At 35.7% G+C, this 14,908-nt stretch overlaps 1 protein-coding gene across 1 annotated transcript in view; it reads left to right on the top strand.

Annotated features, from left to right (window-relative positions):
- LOC126215068 (glutamate-gated chloride channel) overlaps positions 1–14,908 on the top strand; it is a 438,289-nt gene that overhangs the window by 305,202 nt on the left and 118,179 nt on the right. The window contains exon 7 of the mRNA XM_049941716.1: positions 2,544–2,684. Within this exon, the coding sequence (XP_049797673.1) occupies positions 2,544–2,684 (141 nt within the window). The remainder of the gene's footprint in view (positions 1–2,543; positions 2,685–14,908) is intronic.

Raw genomic sequence — 14,908 nt, 5'->3', positions numbered from 1 at the left:
CTGCTCTGTTCTGGAGCCTGAATGTCCTGTCCATGTAGACCAATGGTTCTCAATTTTTTTCAGACTACCTCCCACCCAGCCAAATGTACTTGTCCTCAGTGCCATCCTAAATTACCATATCCTATATCTTTAAAATCGAAATATGGATAACTGATTCATATTATTTTAAAACATAAATTCAAATTTATTTTAAATTGAATAGTGGCCCTAACTTTATAACGGAACAGTGACTTTACATTGGAATATAAAAAGATAGAATTAATATTCTGAGTTGACATTCAGAATAACCATAATGGGATGATAGACTTGATGAAGAGATATCAGTTTTCCAGTATCTAGTTTAATAAGAGTCCCGGATCTCCACACTGAGTTATCTGAAGTCTATTTCTTTGCTTTGACAGAAGTCACACCACAACACTGAAACCACATTCTACCAAATATGCTGTTGTGAATAAAATAAGAAGCTTCTTAATCTCTTTACATGCTGCAATATATCTCAGCAATTTCTTTCTGCAACCAGAACTGATAAGATATCTTAAATTTTTGTTTCAAATGAAAATTATATTTCAGCCCCATTAGTTCTTCCTCCAAAATTCTCACTTTTCCAATATCTGAAAACGGACATATCACCCAGTCTGGAATTTCCATCAAAAGCAGGTTCTTAAGTTGTTCTGTCATATCTTCACGCAACACACTCAAATGATAGCAGTCAATTTGCATGTCATCACCAAAGATTATAATCTTTTCATATAACCCGGAGAGGCTTGGAAATTGTTGTAATTCTTGATGGCTTATGTTTATATTGAACCTAACTAATTTCAAAACAAATGTTAAAATAACAATTATGGCTTTAGTAAGTTTGATTTCATTACTTTGCAGGTGTACATGAATTTCATGAGGTTTGGCAAATAAACTGCCAGGCAAGCAATGCCAAATTTGACCACTTTCAGTTCAGTATCAAAATAGACATAAACCTTCTGACACAGTTGCCTTTTGAAAGCCATCAAACTTCTGTATTAAGCAGCAAATGTTCATCATTCTTGTCATAGAGCACCTGAAAAAGTCTATCATTGAGAGCTTGGAGTTTAATTTAATTCATTGCCATGATTACAGTCTGAAGTGAGTTGTGTAAGTGGTCACTTAGGTTTTACATTACTAAATGTTGGCAATAAATTACATAATGAATTGTAAACACATCTGGGACAGCTTTCTTCATGTATACAGTAAACTAACTGTAGCAACCTATTGTTGGTGGTGCTCCGTCGGTTGCACAAGAATGCATTTTCTAAAGCAGATTTCCTTCTCTCTGAATAATTGTTCAACTCCATATATTGTTGCTCGTTTAGTGTGTATGTCTGGTAGCCTTGCAAATAATAGCTCCTCAACTAATATTTCATCCTTAATATACAGCACACGAGTTAAAAGTAAAGATTCATTCATTGGTAAAGTTGACTCATCAAGTTTTAATGCAAAATCTGTTATTCTCAATATAGAGCATAATGTGTTTCCACATTATCAGCCATTTCACCTATTCATTTTTGTACAGAATTTTTACGCTATGGAATAATCTTAATCATGTCAGATGGTGACTTACGTAAAACAGTTCATGGTTGGCAGGATGAGTCCCTCACCGACTGTACACAGATATCCATATTTAACTATCAACAATAAAACGTTGTATGTAGCAAGCAACTCTTCAGTATTTTGTTGTAAATCATGGCAAAAGATGTTTGAGAGAGTCGTCATGTCTCAAATTCATTACAGAGGGGCTTAATGAAATTTTAATCTGAGTTCGCCTTCTCAGGATGTGCCTTTCTCAGACGTTCTATTGTGCTGTAAGGATTACCCCATAAACAAAGACTATTTCACATATTATATACATTGGTAGCTTTTGGTTTGTAGGTGTTGGTGTATATTTATTTATCACATACTCAGTGTTATATTGTCTTCATTTCTTGTTAGTGTAGTAACCGACACAAGGAAACAAGAATGTGCAACAGACTGTTTTTATTGATACTGAACACAATGTTACAATAAACATAGTTTGAAGAGCTATACTGTAAGAAAGTCCAACAACAAGCCGAGTAACACACATTTACTGAGTACAGCTATATTGGCACTATCAAACTTGGTGAATGAAGTCCGGACGATAGGATTACTCTCTTATAGTTATATCCCATCTGCACAAAGTATGATTTTTTTGTCTAATCCCCATTTTTATATGCTGATTTCATTGTGCAAAATGCTTATTTGGCATTATAGCAAGATAATTCTGTAAGCTTTGTGTGTTGTGAGGCTAATATTTATTTGAATTTGCTTCAGCTATTTTTACCAGGATTCCATTTTGCTTTCTAGAATGTCTTAAAGTAGATTTTTCTGATATTAGTTCAGTAATACGCTTAATATGTGCGTGTTTATAGAAAATGACTTTCACTTTCAATTTGCTATTTGTAATTAGTTTGGTGATAAGCCTGAATTTTAATGAAATAAATGTCAACAATCCTTAAACACAGTTATTAAATATTCTTTGTCCTCTCTCACAGTATCATACGAGCAGAAATACATTACGTATGTGTGGAAAAACAGTGAGGAGACATTGCGAAAGTCTCCCAGTCTGACCACCCTTAATGCGTATCTCATCAAGAATGCAACCACTGAATGCGAGAAGAAGTCCATCTGGAGAGGTAGGTAAAACTTTATACTGAGAGGGATTCAACTAGCTAAATGTGATTCTAACCTATTACATTATCATCAGTCCTTGAAACATTGACATGTGGAACAGGTGTGGACATGTCAATAAAATAACACTTGTTTCTATGGATGGAGAAACATGCTGTGTTGAAATATGAATTATTGTGTTAGTATTATAAATGTTAGATGCTACCAAATGAAAATGGCATTACACAGCTTTATTTCCAAAGAATTAGTATTCCTCAAAATGCATTAAAAATACTTTTGACAACAAGTTTCAGTTATAAGCTTTTATGGTACATGCCATGTTATCTGTAAACAAATAAATAAATAATTTTAGGATATCTGTCAGGTATGATACATTTTGCTCATAAGAGCCAATGACATAATTTATAAATTATGATTAATAGCTGAAACTGAAGAAAACTATTAATAAGATAAAAACTCAAAAAGCCAAATAATGACAGGTTAATAATTTATTTGACTAAAGTAACATTCAACAGTAGTACAGCTGGAAGCACAAGAGTCCAAAGTAACTTCAGCTTTTGGAATGAAGAGTTTCTTTCCACAGAAATAAATAAGAAAGATTTTGTGGAAAGGACTAAAATGTAATATAAATTCAAATCCCAACACAGCTGTGAGTCATGAGTAGGAGGAGGGAGCGGGAGGGGAGGGGCAGATATTCTTGAGAGAGGATCGGAAGTGGTTTGTGGAAGAAAAGTTGAGGTTGACAACAGTAAAAAGATTGCTGTAATTATGTAATTAGCTGTTCAAGATACCTTGCAGAACAAGTTACAGTGTTTACTAGAATGCTTTGTCCCATTAAGGTGATTAAGTCAACAATTTATATGTGGTGACACTACAAAAGGCATTAAAAATTGAGTAAAACAAAAAACTTAACATATTCTCTTTATTTGTAACCGCTTATTGGTATAGCCCATGCGGGACATGGTAACCGATGAGCAGTGACCAATTTTCATCCAAAGCACTGGGCGAGCTTGTTCAGAAGGGGATGCCGACAGTGTCTGAGACCTTTCGGCCAGTCAGCAATGACAGAATTGAGGCGTAAGCCCTGCAATCTTTCTCGAATGATTTTACAGAAACTATTTGTTAGAAAAACTCATTTTTGCTTTATTTTTAACTTTTTATGTCAGGTTTATGATGGCGTGCCTGTCATTTCATCAGTGGTCATAGTTATTGGGATAATTATGTGAAAGTAAGATACTGCAAGTAATTCGTAAACGTTTGTAATGAAAAATTAAGGTTGCTGTGATTTTACATTTGGTACATACTACATAATATGTTGCTGTGTATGAAATTTAGCAAATGTATTGAATTTTTCTTTAGACTTGGTTGCAGGTCTCTATCTATCACCAATCTTAAGAAAATTTGTCTGATGTAGCAAACTCATTTGCAATTGGGCCATGCCAGTGACAAAACCAGAGTGAAATATCAACAACATTCCTCATATTTCATAAACATTCTGAGATATTAAAATGATATTTTGGCAAATAATAGCATACAAAGAGAAGAGTATTTTGTGATATGTTTATTATGCAAAACTTCATTATCTATCATGCTATTACACTAACTACAAGCTTTTTCCATGAAATAATGCAATTTATAAGGGCCATTGATAGCTGGTAAAATGAGAAATGCTATGAGTTTTGGAACAACATAAGTGAAGACATTACATGTTTATTTTTTACCAAGAATGTGCAAATGCACAACATTTAGTGAAGTGAGACTATGTGAACTCTGCTGTGTTCGGCAAAAGTAGCAAATTTTAACATGGTAACAGTAGGAATATGTAGGTTTTACTCAAAATTTGACTCATATGATGCTTCTCTGAAAGCTACAAATGGTTAACAAGCCAAGTGAAAATAAATCATTGCATTTTTAATTAAAGTAGATAGTAACCAAAGCAGAGGTGACAGCAGAACATTTTAAATGATGACCATGCAAATTGGGCATAGAATGCCTCCCACTTAATATTTACAAAAAATGTTAGCATAGGCTTCAGTTTCGAATGCCAATTCCCCTCCAACACTTGGTATTACCCCTACAATGCCTGCCCATAACTCCAACCACTAGCGCTCATCCCATGTGTGTCCTTCTGTCTGTGCATGCAGTGACCATGACTATCTGCATTCACTATATAATTTTTTCAATTACTTTAACAAAAAATATCCTTCAAGTGGCAACCATTATTGAATTCATTTCCTAATTAGTTTTTCTTCTGTTAACCATTTAAAAGTTATTGAGAGATTGTGTGCAGAACTTGTATTCCAGGTATCTCAAGAGAGGAAAAAAAATCACCCATGGCTAAGTAGGGTGATCGTGCAGGCCACCCCATGTTACACAAAGATGAGAGCGATGTGAAAGTTTCAAATGTGCAACTGCACATCCTTTGGTAATTTGTCCAGGTTTGGTCACAGAAAGTTCTGTACAATGCCATTATATTTTAAATTTGGCTATAGTGCATCAAAAAGATTCATTGGGCCTATGCAACAGACATCTGAAAAGTTGAGGTTAGTTTTCCTTTCACCTGGTACTGATAGTTTTTTCTGGACCACACAAATTAAAATATGCCTTAATAACATGTAGCAGATTAAGTGTGTCACAAATTATGGACAGACCTGAAGTTATAACTGCCATATCTGAACCAGAGAATTCTCCCGGTCACCAGCAGGTCTGAACTTTTCAAATCAGTTAGCATAGAACTGGGAAGCAGTGATCATAGCACCATTACATCATCAGTGAATATGGCTGTAAATAGGAATATGAGGAAAGTTAGGAAGATATTTATACTTAGCAACAGTGAAAACAAGCACATTTCAGATTACCTGAGCGGTCAAATTGAAAATTTTATTTCCAGCACTGACAATGTTGAACATTAAGGAACAAAGTTCAGTAGTACTGTACAGTAAACCTTAGATAGGTATGGGTTGCACAAAATTTGTGAGGGATGGGAAGGATTTGCCATGGCTCAACAACCTTGCTAGAAAACTGATATGGAAGTGGATTTAAACATAGAAGAAGCCTCATTGTCAAACAAAATTAGTGTAAGGAGATCCGTGTGAATATTCAACAAAATCTAAAGTAAAGCTCTATCTACTGATCTGACAGGAAATTGTAAGAAGTTTGGTCTTACATTGAATCAGAAAATGGATCAAAGCCAACTGTTAAGATGCTCTGTGACTTTATTGGGATCAGAACAGAATATGACATAGAGAAGGCTGAAATACTCCATAATAAGTGCAGTTGCAGTAGAAAAGGAACTGAAATCACTCAACAGAAGAAAGGGCACTGGATTTGATGGGATACCTGTACAGTTCTAAATGTAGTATGTGAAAGAATGTGCTCTTCTTCTAGCAGTAGGTTCCTGTAGGAGCCAAACATTCCTAGTGATTGGAAAAAAAAATGCTTGTCATTCCCATTTTCAAGAAAGGTCATCTAACAAATGACCACAACTATAGGCCCGTATCTCTGATGACAGTCTATTATAGAATTTTGGAACTGATTTATGTATCGTATTATGACATTTGTGGAGACCGAATATCTCCTCTGTAGGAATCAACACGGGTTTCCGCAAACAGGTATTCTGTTCAGCCACGAAACCCAGAAAGTGCTCGTATCCTGGTTGATGTTGTGTTTCTGGACATCTGGAAGGCATTCGATATAGTTCCACACTGCTACCTAATGAACAGAATACAAGTGTATGGAATATTGGACCAGCTGTGTGATTGGATTGAAGAGTTTCTAGCAAACAGAATACAGCACGTCGTTCCCCACTGTACATACATAAAAGTAGCTATGGGCTTACCTCAAAGGATTATATAAATGATATATCAGATAACATCACAACATCCTTGAGGCTGTCAGAGGATGCTGTTGCATATAGAGAAGTCACAGTGGTAGAAAATTGTTGCAAAAAGCAAGTAGACTTGTAAAGGATTGATGTTTGTTGCAGTGACTGCAGTTGATTGTCACCATAAACAAATGTATGTATATACTAATTTCCAGTATTCTAGAAGACATGATGTCAGCAATTATGTGGTTTATTGAATTATGCAATAAACTGCAGGGAATCATCCAAGTTACAATATTGATTTTCTTTATTACTTGATTAATAGTTCGAGCCTAAGCTCATTAGATAATCATTGTAAAAAACAGAAACCAAGCAGCAAGTACTTTGTACGTTACAAAAACAGAGCCACAGTACAAAGCTAACAGATGATAATTGGAACACACCACTAAGCTATGCAACAACATCTGTTAAGACAACCACATGCCTATGGATTCCAGTTACACACATCTTGCAAATTAGTGCAGGGCTGAACTTCATTCCATTAACTGACACATTGCAGTGTGAAAGGTATTAGGAAGACTAGGACAGGGGGTGATTAACAGAACTGTGCCATCTAGCAGCAACTATATTTTACATATTTTCTTTTTTTTTTTTTTTTTATTCCCTCTTCCTTCAGTATTTTATAACGCATTACAAAATATATATTTCAAATACAACAAAAATCATTACAAGAAGATATTTAAGTTACAATATGTAACAGAAGCAAAATGGTGTCTGTATGTCATCATGCCAGCACCATACTCAGCACACCATGAAAACAAATTTTGAATGTCTCGACGATGCTGGTAATACAAAAACAAGTTTTCAAAATGCCAGCAGACAGATCTATAGATTAGGCTTGACATAGGAGAATTTTTTTAAACTATGTAACTAATATAAGAGTGCTGTATTTTGGGTTCATGGTGAGAATCCTGCAGGAACTTAATTTTGCAGTGTTTGACGTCTCAGTTTAATACCTATGAAACTATTTTTAAGGATGAAGCACTGTTAAAATTCCGTCAGAAGTAGGCTGTAATGCTTATAATGTTGTTTTACCTACATCAACTCTAAATTCTTTTTTGAGAGGTAAAATAATGGAGTTCTACCATGTAAAACAAAGAAAAACTATGTGTTTACCTACAACAATTTGCAACATGTGTGAATATAGGCTCTACGCTGTGAGTATAGGACTTTGTTACCATGAGGTCAAAGACAGATACACCTGTAATATTTATTCATTACCTTTAATTTATGTCCTATTCTTGTAATGGTTTTATGCCTTACTCTGTGATTTTATGGTTTACTCTTGATGATACGGTTTTACCACTTTTCATGTCGGACGTTATGTAATCATTTTATACCTGAATGTGTGGTTTCAATACAGTTGGGGTTTCTTATCTTGCCATATATTACTAAGTTGTCTGTAAAAAAGTCTATGGATCTGTCTGTGTTTTGAAAACTCATCTCTGTATTACTGGTGTGGTCAAGGTGTTCAAAATTTGTTTCATCAGTGTACCACAAATGGTGCTGGCATGATGATGTATAGACACCTTTTTGTTCCCATTACATATTGAAACTTAATATTTCTTGTAAAAAATTTTGTTGTATTTGAAATATGTATTTTGTAATGCTTGTTACCATGTATGCTGTTACTTCATAAGAAGCTGAAAAGAGAGAAGAAAAAAAGGAAATATGTAAATATAGTTGCTGCTAGATGGTGCAGTTCTGATAAGCACCCCTTACCCCAGTGTTTCCAATACTTTCCACTCCGTGATGTCTCAGTTAGGTGAATGAAGTTCAGCTCTGTACTAATTCACAAGATGTGTTTAACTGGAATGTATAGGCATGTGACTATCATAATTGATGTTGCTGTATAACTTAATGGTATGTATCAATTATCGCCCATTAACTTTGTATTGTGGCACTGTTTTTGTAATATGCAAGGTACTTACTGTTTTGTTTCTGTGTTTTTAGAAACTTGAGCGAGTGATAAAGAAAAGTAATATTGCAACTTGGACAGTTCTCTGCAACTTATTGCCTAATTTGATAAACAAATGTAACATATTGAGTATAAATAGGTGGAAATCCCAGTTACTGTAGGATTACAAAATCTTCAATCAATCATTGGAAGCAGTAACATCCATTAAATAGCTGGGAGTGTGCATACGGAGAGGCTTAAAGTGGAACAACCACATAAAACTAACCCCAGGTAAGTCTGGGATCCATGTCAAACTGGATTGATAAACGAAATAGACAAGAGTCAAGAAGACCTGCACATTTCACTACAGGTTCATTTAGTAAGCACAAAACCATCATGGAGATGCTCAGCCAACTCCATTGGCAGATGCTGCAAGAGAGGCATTCTGCAGCACATTGTGGTTTACTGTTACATTTCCAAAAGCTTACATTCAAAGCGAAATCAATGAATATATTGCTTCCTCCTACACATATCTCATTGAAATAGCATAAAGATTAAATTCTAGAGATATGAGCTCGCACAAAGGCTTAATAACACTTTTTTTGTGATGGAACAGAAAAGGAGGAAGTGACTTTGGTGCACTAAGAACCCCCCACCACACACCATAAAAGTGGCTTGTAGAGTATAGGTGTAAATGTAAATGTTATATTTCAAAATTATTTGTAAATGAAAGATGTAGTAAATACCCAAATATAAATTTTATTTTTTTCCTGAGTTACGTCTCAATTCCATTTATTATTTTTTGTGGTCTTGTTTCATACTATAGTTTCTGTTCAATATAGTACTCTTTTTTTCATTTTGTCAATGAAGTTAATTCATACAGAGTAATTATAAAATCTGATGAAACTTTTAAAAATTCAGTACAGAGAAATTGCCAATTACAAGTGATACCATATGTGAAAGACAAACTCTCAAAGCTTTTTCTACTATTTTTATAAACATTTTTTCTGTCCATGTTTTGTCACATGGCACACTTTCTGCCCATACCCCATCCAGCATATATAGAGTGACAGTAAGGACAACTACAGTGATGTAGTTTCACAAATCATTGATGTTCTGTGCTGTAGTTGATATACAAGCACTATCTTTGGTGTAACCCCACAAGGAAAAGTATTGCAAGAGGTCAAGCCTGGCAGAATTGCAGAAGGCACAGTTTGTCACAATAGTTTATTTCTTGCAGAAGCTGCTATTTGCATGGCTTACTTTTAATAGTTTCCGAAGAATTTTCAACACTGTTGGCAAGGAATATTCAGTTCTGTACTAGCTCGAGTGGTAGTCTTTGTGAGACTTTGCATCACACCCCTCAAACAGACATGCTGATCAGCCTAAAGTTTTACTTTGCACAAATAATTATTCTCCTAGAATGTCTTGTTCCATTGCACTCTGCTCTTGTAAACTGATGGTGTCTTCGTAGCATGCCATGGAAAGCTCTTTGCACACTCACTACTACTGATTGGAAAATTATGCACACAAAATTGTTTCTGTGCCTTTTTCTCCACCATTTTCAGCAACTATGGTTTGTAGCTTACCTGTCAGCGGTTGTTCAGACTACCTTGCAGTTACCATGTTCTATAAAGCTTTGAGAGTTCGTCTTTCATGTATTGTATCATATCTTATGTTATGTTTAGTCATTTATGTGTACCATTTTTTTGAAATGTTTCATGGACTTTACAACACTACTTAGTGCATTTGGAAATGCTAATTATATTTTTGGAAATGCTAATTATATTTTTTTATAATGGAAATATGCATATAAAGTCTTATTTCGTTTTCTTCCTATATATTTCATTCTGTTATTGTTGTTGAGAAATAGAGAAATGTCACAACAGCTGAAATATGAGACTGTTAAATCACTCTGGTTTTGTAGATTTGTCAAGAAACAGTGCTTATCTGTCTTAATTATTGACAGTTTTTTTAATTTTTATGTTAATTATGTGGCTTCTGGAAATATAAGATAGCTAATTGAATATACAGGGAAAGTACTAAAACAGGTAATGACATAAAATGTTTCCAGTGAGTCAGTGTAATAGTATATACAAATCTGAAATCCAGGTGATCAGATGTTCTACTGCCCTATTAGTTTTTTTATCATCTGTCTTGATTATACATGTGTCTTTTGTGGTGTACCTGAATACAAAAAATTGTAATCGTTTACATCTTAAAGCACTTACATCAGACAGTATATTTTTTGTTGAAAATGTGATGCTGTTGGAATCACTAAAAGTTTATTGATAGTATCTACTTTCTTTGTTATATCCAATGTAGTCAGTGACATTCCTGTTTCAAAGAATTTATTCCATTTTATTGTTTAATTTTACTGAATTGCCAAGTGGTTCAGTTAATCTTTGTAGTTTGGTTTAAAATCTAAGTAGCAGCATGTATTGTTTGCAGAAAGCTTCCAAAGCTAAAACATAGTTTGATAACGCACACTAGCCCACACGTCTGGCACTGCAGAGTCTGCTAGAGCACATTTCATGATAAATGAGGCACTTACATGGGCTACGTATTCACAGTCATTCATAATTCATTTCTGAGCTGTGGCTTATTTCCACATATGTGTGCAACTAAAGTTATCAAAATGCATTTAGGCAAGCATAGTTTCAGTAATGTGTTGTTTGTTGGATCCTAGTGCCAAGCAGTGAGCTTACAGAGTGGCTATAACCAGCTCATTTGCACACATCAAGTGTGTGCATATTTTTGAAAATAACAAAATACAGTCTTGTTCATTTTATATTTTCATTGCCTAGAATTCAAGAAGCTTCTGCTTGGAAAACATCTGGCATAAAGCAGCATATAGCAGAAATACCATTGCCAAGTTTTCTTTCTTCTTCTTCTTCTCCTCCTCCTTCTTCTTCTTCTCCTTCTCCATATTGTTACATAGATAGTTAAACCGCCATGGAATTATGTGATGGATTGGCCATAATTGTGTTAATATTCTTTACTAGTGGATCGCTATCCAATAAATATATTTCTGATATGTCTGTCTCAGTTACTTGATGCATTAGTTTCTGTGAAATGTATAATATATGTGAAACAATGTTAACAGTTTTTGAAGATTTGTATTTTCTACAAATTCTTTGTTTCTACTGACAATACTGTTCACATTTTTCATATCTCAAAATGAGAAATTTATAACTTAAAAATTTGTAATCACTGAAGAGACTGAATTATTTGGATATTTTTCTGCATTATTTCTTTAACCAAATTTTATCTTAACTACCGCTAGGGGGAACTTAAACATTTTTTTGCATTTGGCATGTTACATCTGTAGTTTTTTCGGAATGGCTTTTCTTACATCAGATGGACTTATGTGAGCCTTGGAAATAGAGGCCAAAGGCTTTGTATGGTCATGGCTTGGTCTCGCTTTAAGTAAGTCTGTTCCTGTCTTATTTACTCTGTCCTGTGGCCCCATCACAAATGAAACTTATCCCATCACCAATTATAACCTTTTTACGAGCGCTATTTAAGATATGGCTCTTCTTGTACTCAGCATTCCAGGTATGTATTTTGTATATCCAGGTATGTATTTTGGTATATCTTTCATGGCAGTATATTACTACTATGTTTTGCCACATTGTATTGCTATTTCTGAGGGCAAGTTAATAAAGACTGAGAATAAATACCAAACGAATCAGGTAGGATCCACTTTGGTACGATCTTTTTGTAAAGTAGTTTTATTGAATTATGTGAACTAAGTTTGTAACAGATTCCCATCTTGTTTGATCTTCTAACATTTCCTTCATAACTGCCTCCACTTTCTTCTTAACAACTCCCAATGTTTCACATTGGTTTGATTTCAGTCCAGAAGAAATAAAAACTTTAGGTGGGAAGTTGTGGCCTGCATGGAGAAGAGAGATAAGTTTAGTGTTATTACTTCCAGTTATTGTTGCCAGTTTGAACACAAAACAGTATTCTAGTGCAAGCACAGAACAGATAGATACAGACCAATTCAATCCAGGTACTTGAAATCTGATGCAAAGTAGACTGCATGTGGAGACCATCTAAGTAAAACATGACACTCTATTCAAAGAAGGGAATTGGCATTACTTTCACTGCAGACCAAATACTCCTTGACTTTGTATCATTGTGTTTGCTTCTGCATTCATAAGGATGAAGACAGCTTCATCAACAGTGCTGACAGAAGTAAAATAGAGTCTCCCAACAAAACTTTATTTGCACCTGATTCTGTTCATATGGTAGCACTCTTAACACCTATTATTGGACACACCTTTCAAGTGCAGTCAGTTATGCTAAATGGTTTATGCAGTAATACAGACCATGTTTAGCATTTCTGTTGGTGTATCTTGTGTTGTGCAGCAACCTTTTCTTAACAACATTGTTGGCTATCCTAGAGGGCATGTTCTGGCTTCCCAGATGACTTTTGACTGCCAGACCGGGTGAGGAGTGACATCACTGGGAGCTATGGGAGTTCAGCTACAAAACACATGCCACTGCTAGCAATTTTGTGCTCACTTGGTAGTCTGTACATAAGGTGATGTGTGATGTATTCCAGGACCATAAAAGTTCTTTATGATCTTGTGAGTGTTTGCATTATTTACCATACAAAATGAGTAAAAACCCTCCATATTATGCTGTTGCTAACTGCAGTAGCTCAGTATGTCGAGCTGAGTGCAAAATTTAAAATTAGTCCCCAAAATATGTGTATCACCAATATTAATGCCTATAGTCATTTACGACATTGATGGTATTAATTTTCCACAACTGTAGTAAGGTAGTTTATATGTATTTACCACAGCCACTCAGAGTGTTATTGTTCACTTTAGTTTATTTATGACACATTTCAATCTGCTGGTGTTCATCATTTGGCATTAAAGGTTTACAAAACTGTTAAATGTTGCCAACTCAAAATATTAAACAATTCTGTCCACTGGATTAAAACTAAGACGTCCAAAATTGAATGTGTGGTGTAAGAAAATTATTGAACTGCTACAGAAAAGCCAAAGAAACTGTTACACTGTCTGATATCATGTAGTGCCCCCACGAGCACGCAGAAGTGCCGTAACACAATGTTGCACGATCTCGACTAACGTCTGAAGTAGTGTTGGAGGGAACTGACAAATTGACACCCAGAATTCTGAAGGACTGCCCATAAATCTGCAAGAGTATGAGGGGGTGAAGATCTCTTCTGAACAGCATGTTGCAAGGCATCCCAGATATACTCAATAATGTTCATGTCTGGGGAGCTTGGTAGCCACCAGAAGTGTTCAGACTCAGAAAAGTGTTCCCAGTGCCACTCTGTAGCAATTTTGGATGTATGGAGTGTTGCATTGTCCTGCTGGAATTGCCGAAGTCCATCGGAGTGCAAAGTGGACGTGAATGAATGCAGGTGATCAGGCAGGATGCTGATGTACGTGTCGCCTATCAGAGTTGTATCTAGAGGTATCAGGGGTCCCATATCACTCCAGCTGCACATGCCCCACACCATTACAGAGCCTGAACCATCTTGAACAGTCCCGTGCTGACATGCAGGGTCCATGGATTCATGAGCTTGTCTCCATACACATACATGTCCATCCGCTCGATACAATTTGAAATGAGACTCGTCCTACCAGGCAACATGTATACAGTCATCAACAGTCCAATGTCAGTGTTGACAGGCCCAGGTGAGGATTAAAGGTTTGTGTCATGCAGTCATCAAGGGTACATGAGTGGACCTTCAGCTCCAAAAGCCCATATCGATGATGTTTCATTGAATGCTGTGCACACTGACACTTGTTGATGTCCCAGCATCAAAATCTCAGCAATTTGTGGAAGGGTTGCACTTCTGTCACATTGAACGATACTCTTCAGTCATCGTTGGTCCCATTCTTGCAGGATCTTTTTCTGGCTGCAGTGATGTCAGAGATCTGATATTTTACTGGATTCATTATATTTACGGTACACTCGTGAAATGATCATATGCGAAAATCCCCACTTCATCGCTGCCTCGGAGATGCTGTTGCTCATGTACCAACTATAACACCATGTTCAGATTCACTTAAATCTTGATAACCTGCCATTGTATTAGCAGTAACCAATCTAACAACTGTGCCAGACATTTGTTGTCTTATAGGTTTTGCCAACTGCAGCACTGTATTCTGCCTGTTTACATATCTCTGTATTTGAATACGCACACCTGTACCAATTTCTTTGGCACTTCAGAGTGTGTGTGTGTGTGTGTGTGTGTGTGTGTGTGTGTGTGTGTGTTTTGTCACTATCAGTTCTAACAACACAGAAATTGATGATGTAACAGAAGGAGGGTGCCCCTAAAAGTATTATTGTAAGACCTAAAATATACGCCCACAGATCAGTCCATTAAAATCACATTGATGATCGACTTTCGTAGCATTTCAACAGAATCACAGAGTTTCATATCTTAAAAAGCAGTC

The sequence above is a fragment of the Schistocerca nitens genome, chromosome 12, assembly GCF_023898315.1.
Source record: "Schistocerca nitens isolate TAMUIC-IGC-003100 chromosome 12, iqSchNite1.1, whole genome shotgun sequence".
NCBI lineage: Eukaryota > Metazoa > Arthropoda > Insecta > Orthoptera > Acrididae > Schistocerca > Schistocerca nitens.
The sequence above is the reverse complement of the archived record's forward strand: the minus strand, read 5'-3'. Positions and strand labels throughout refer to the sequence as shown.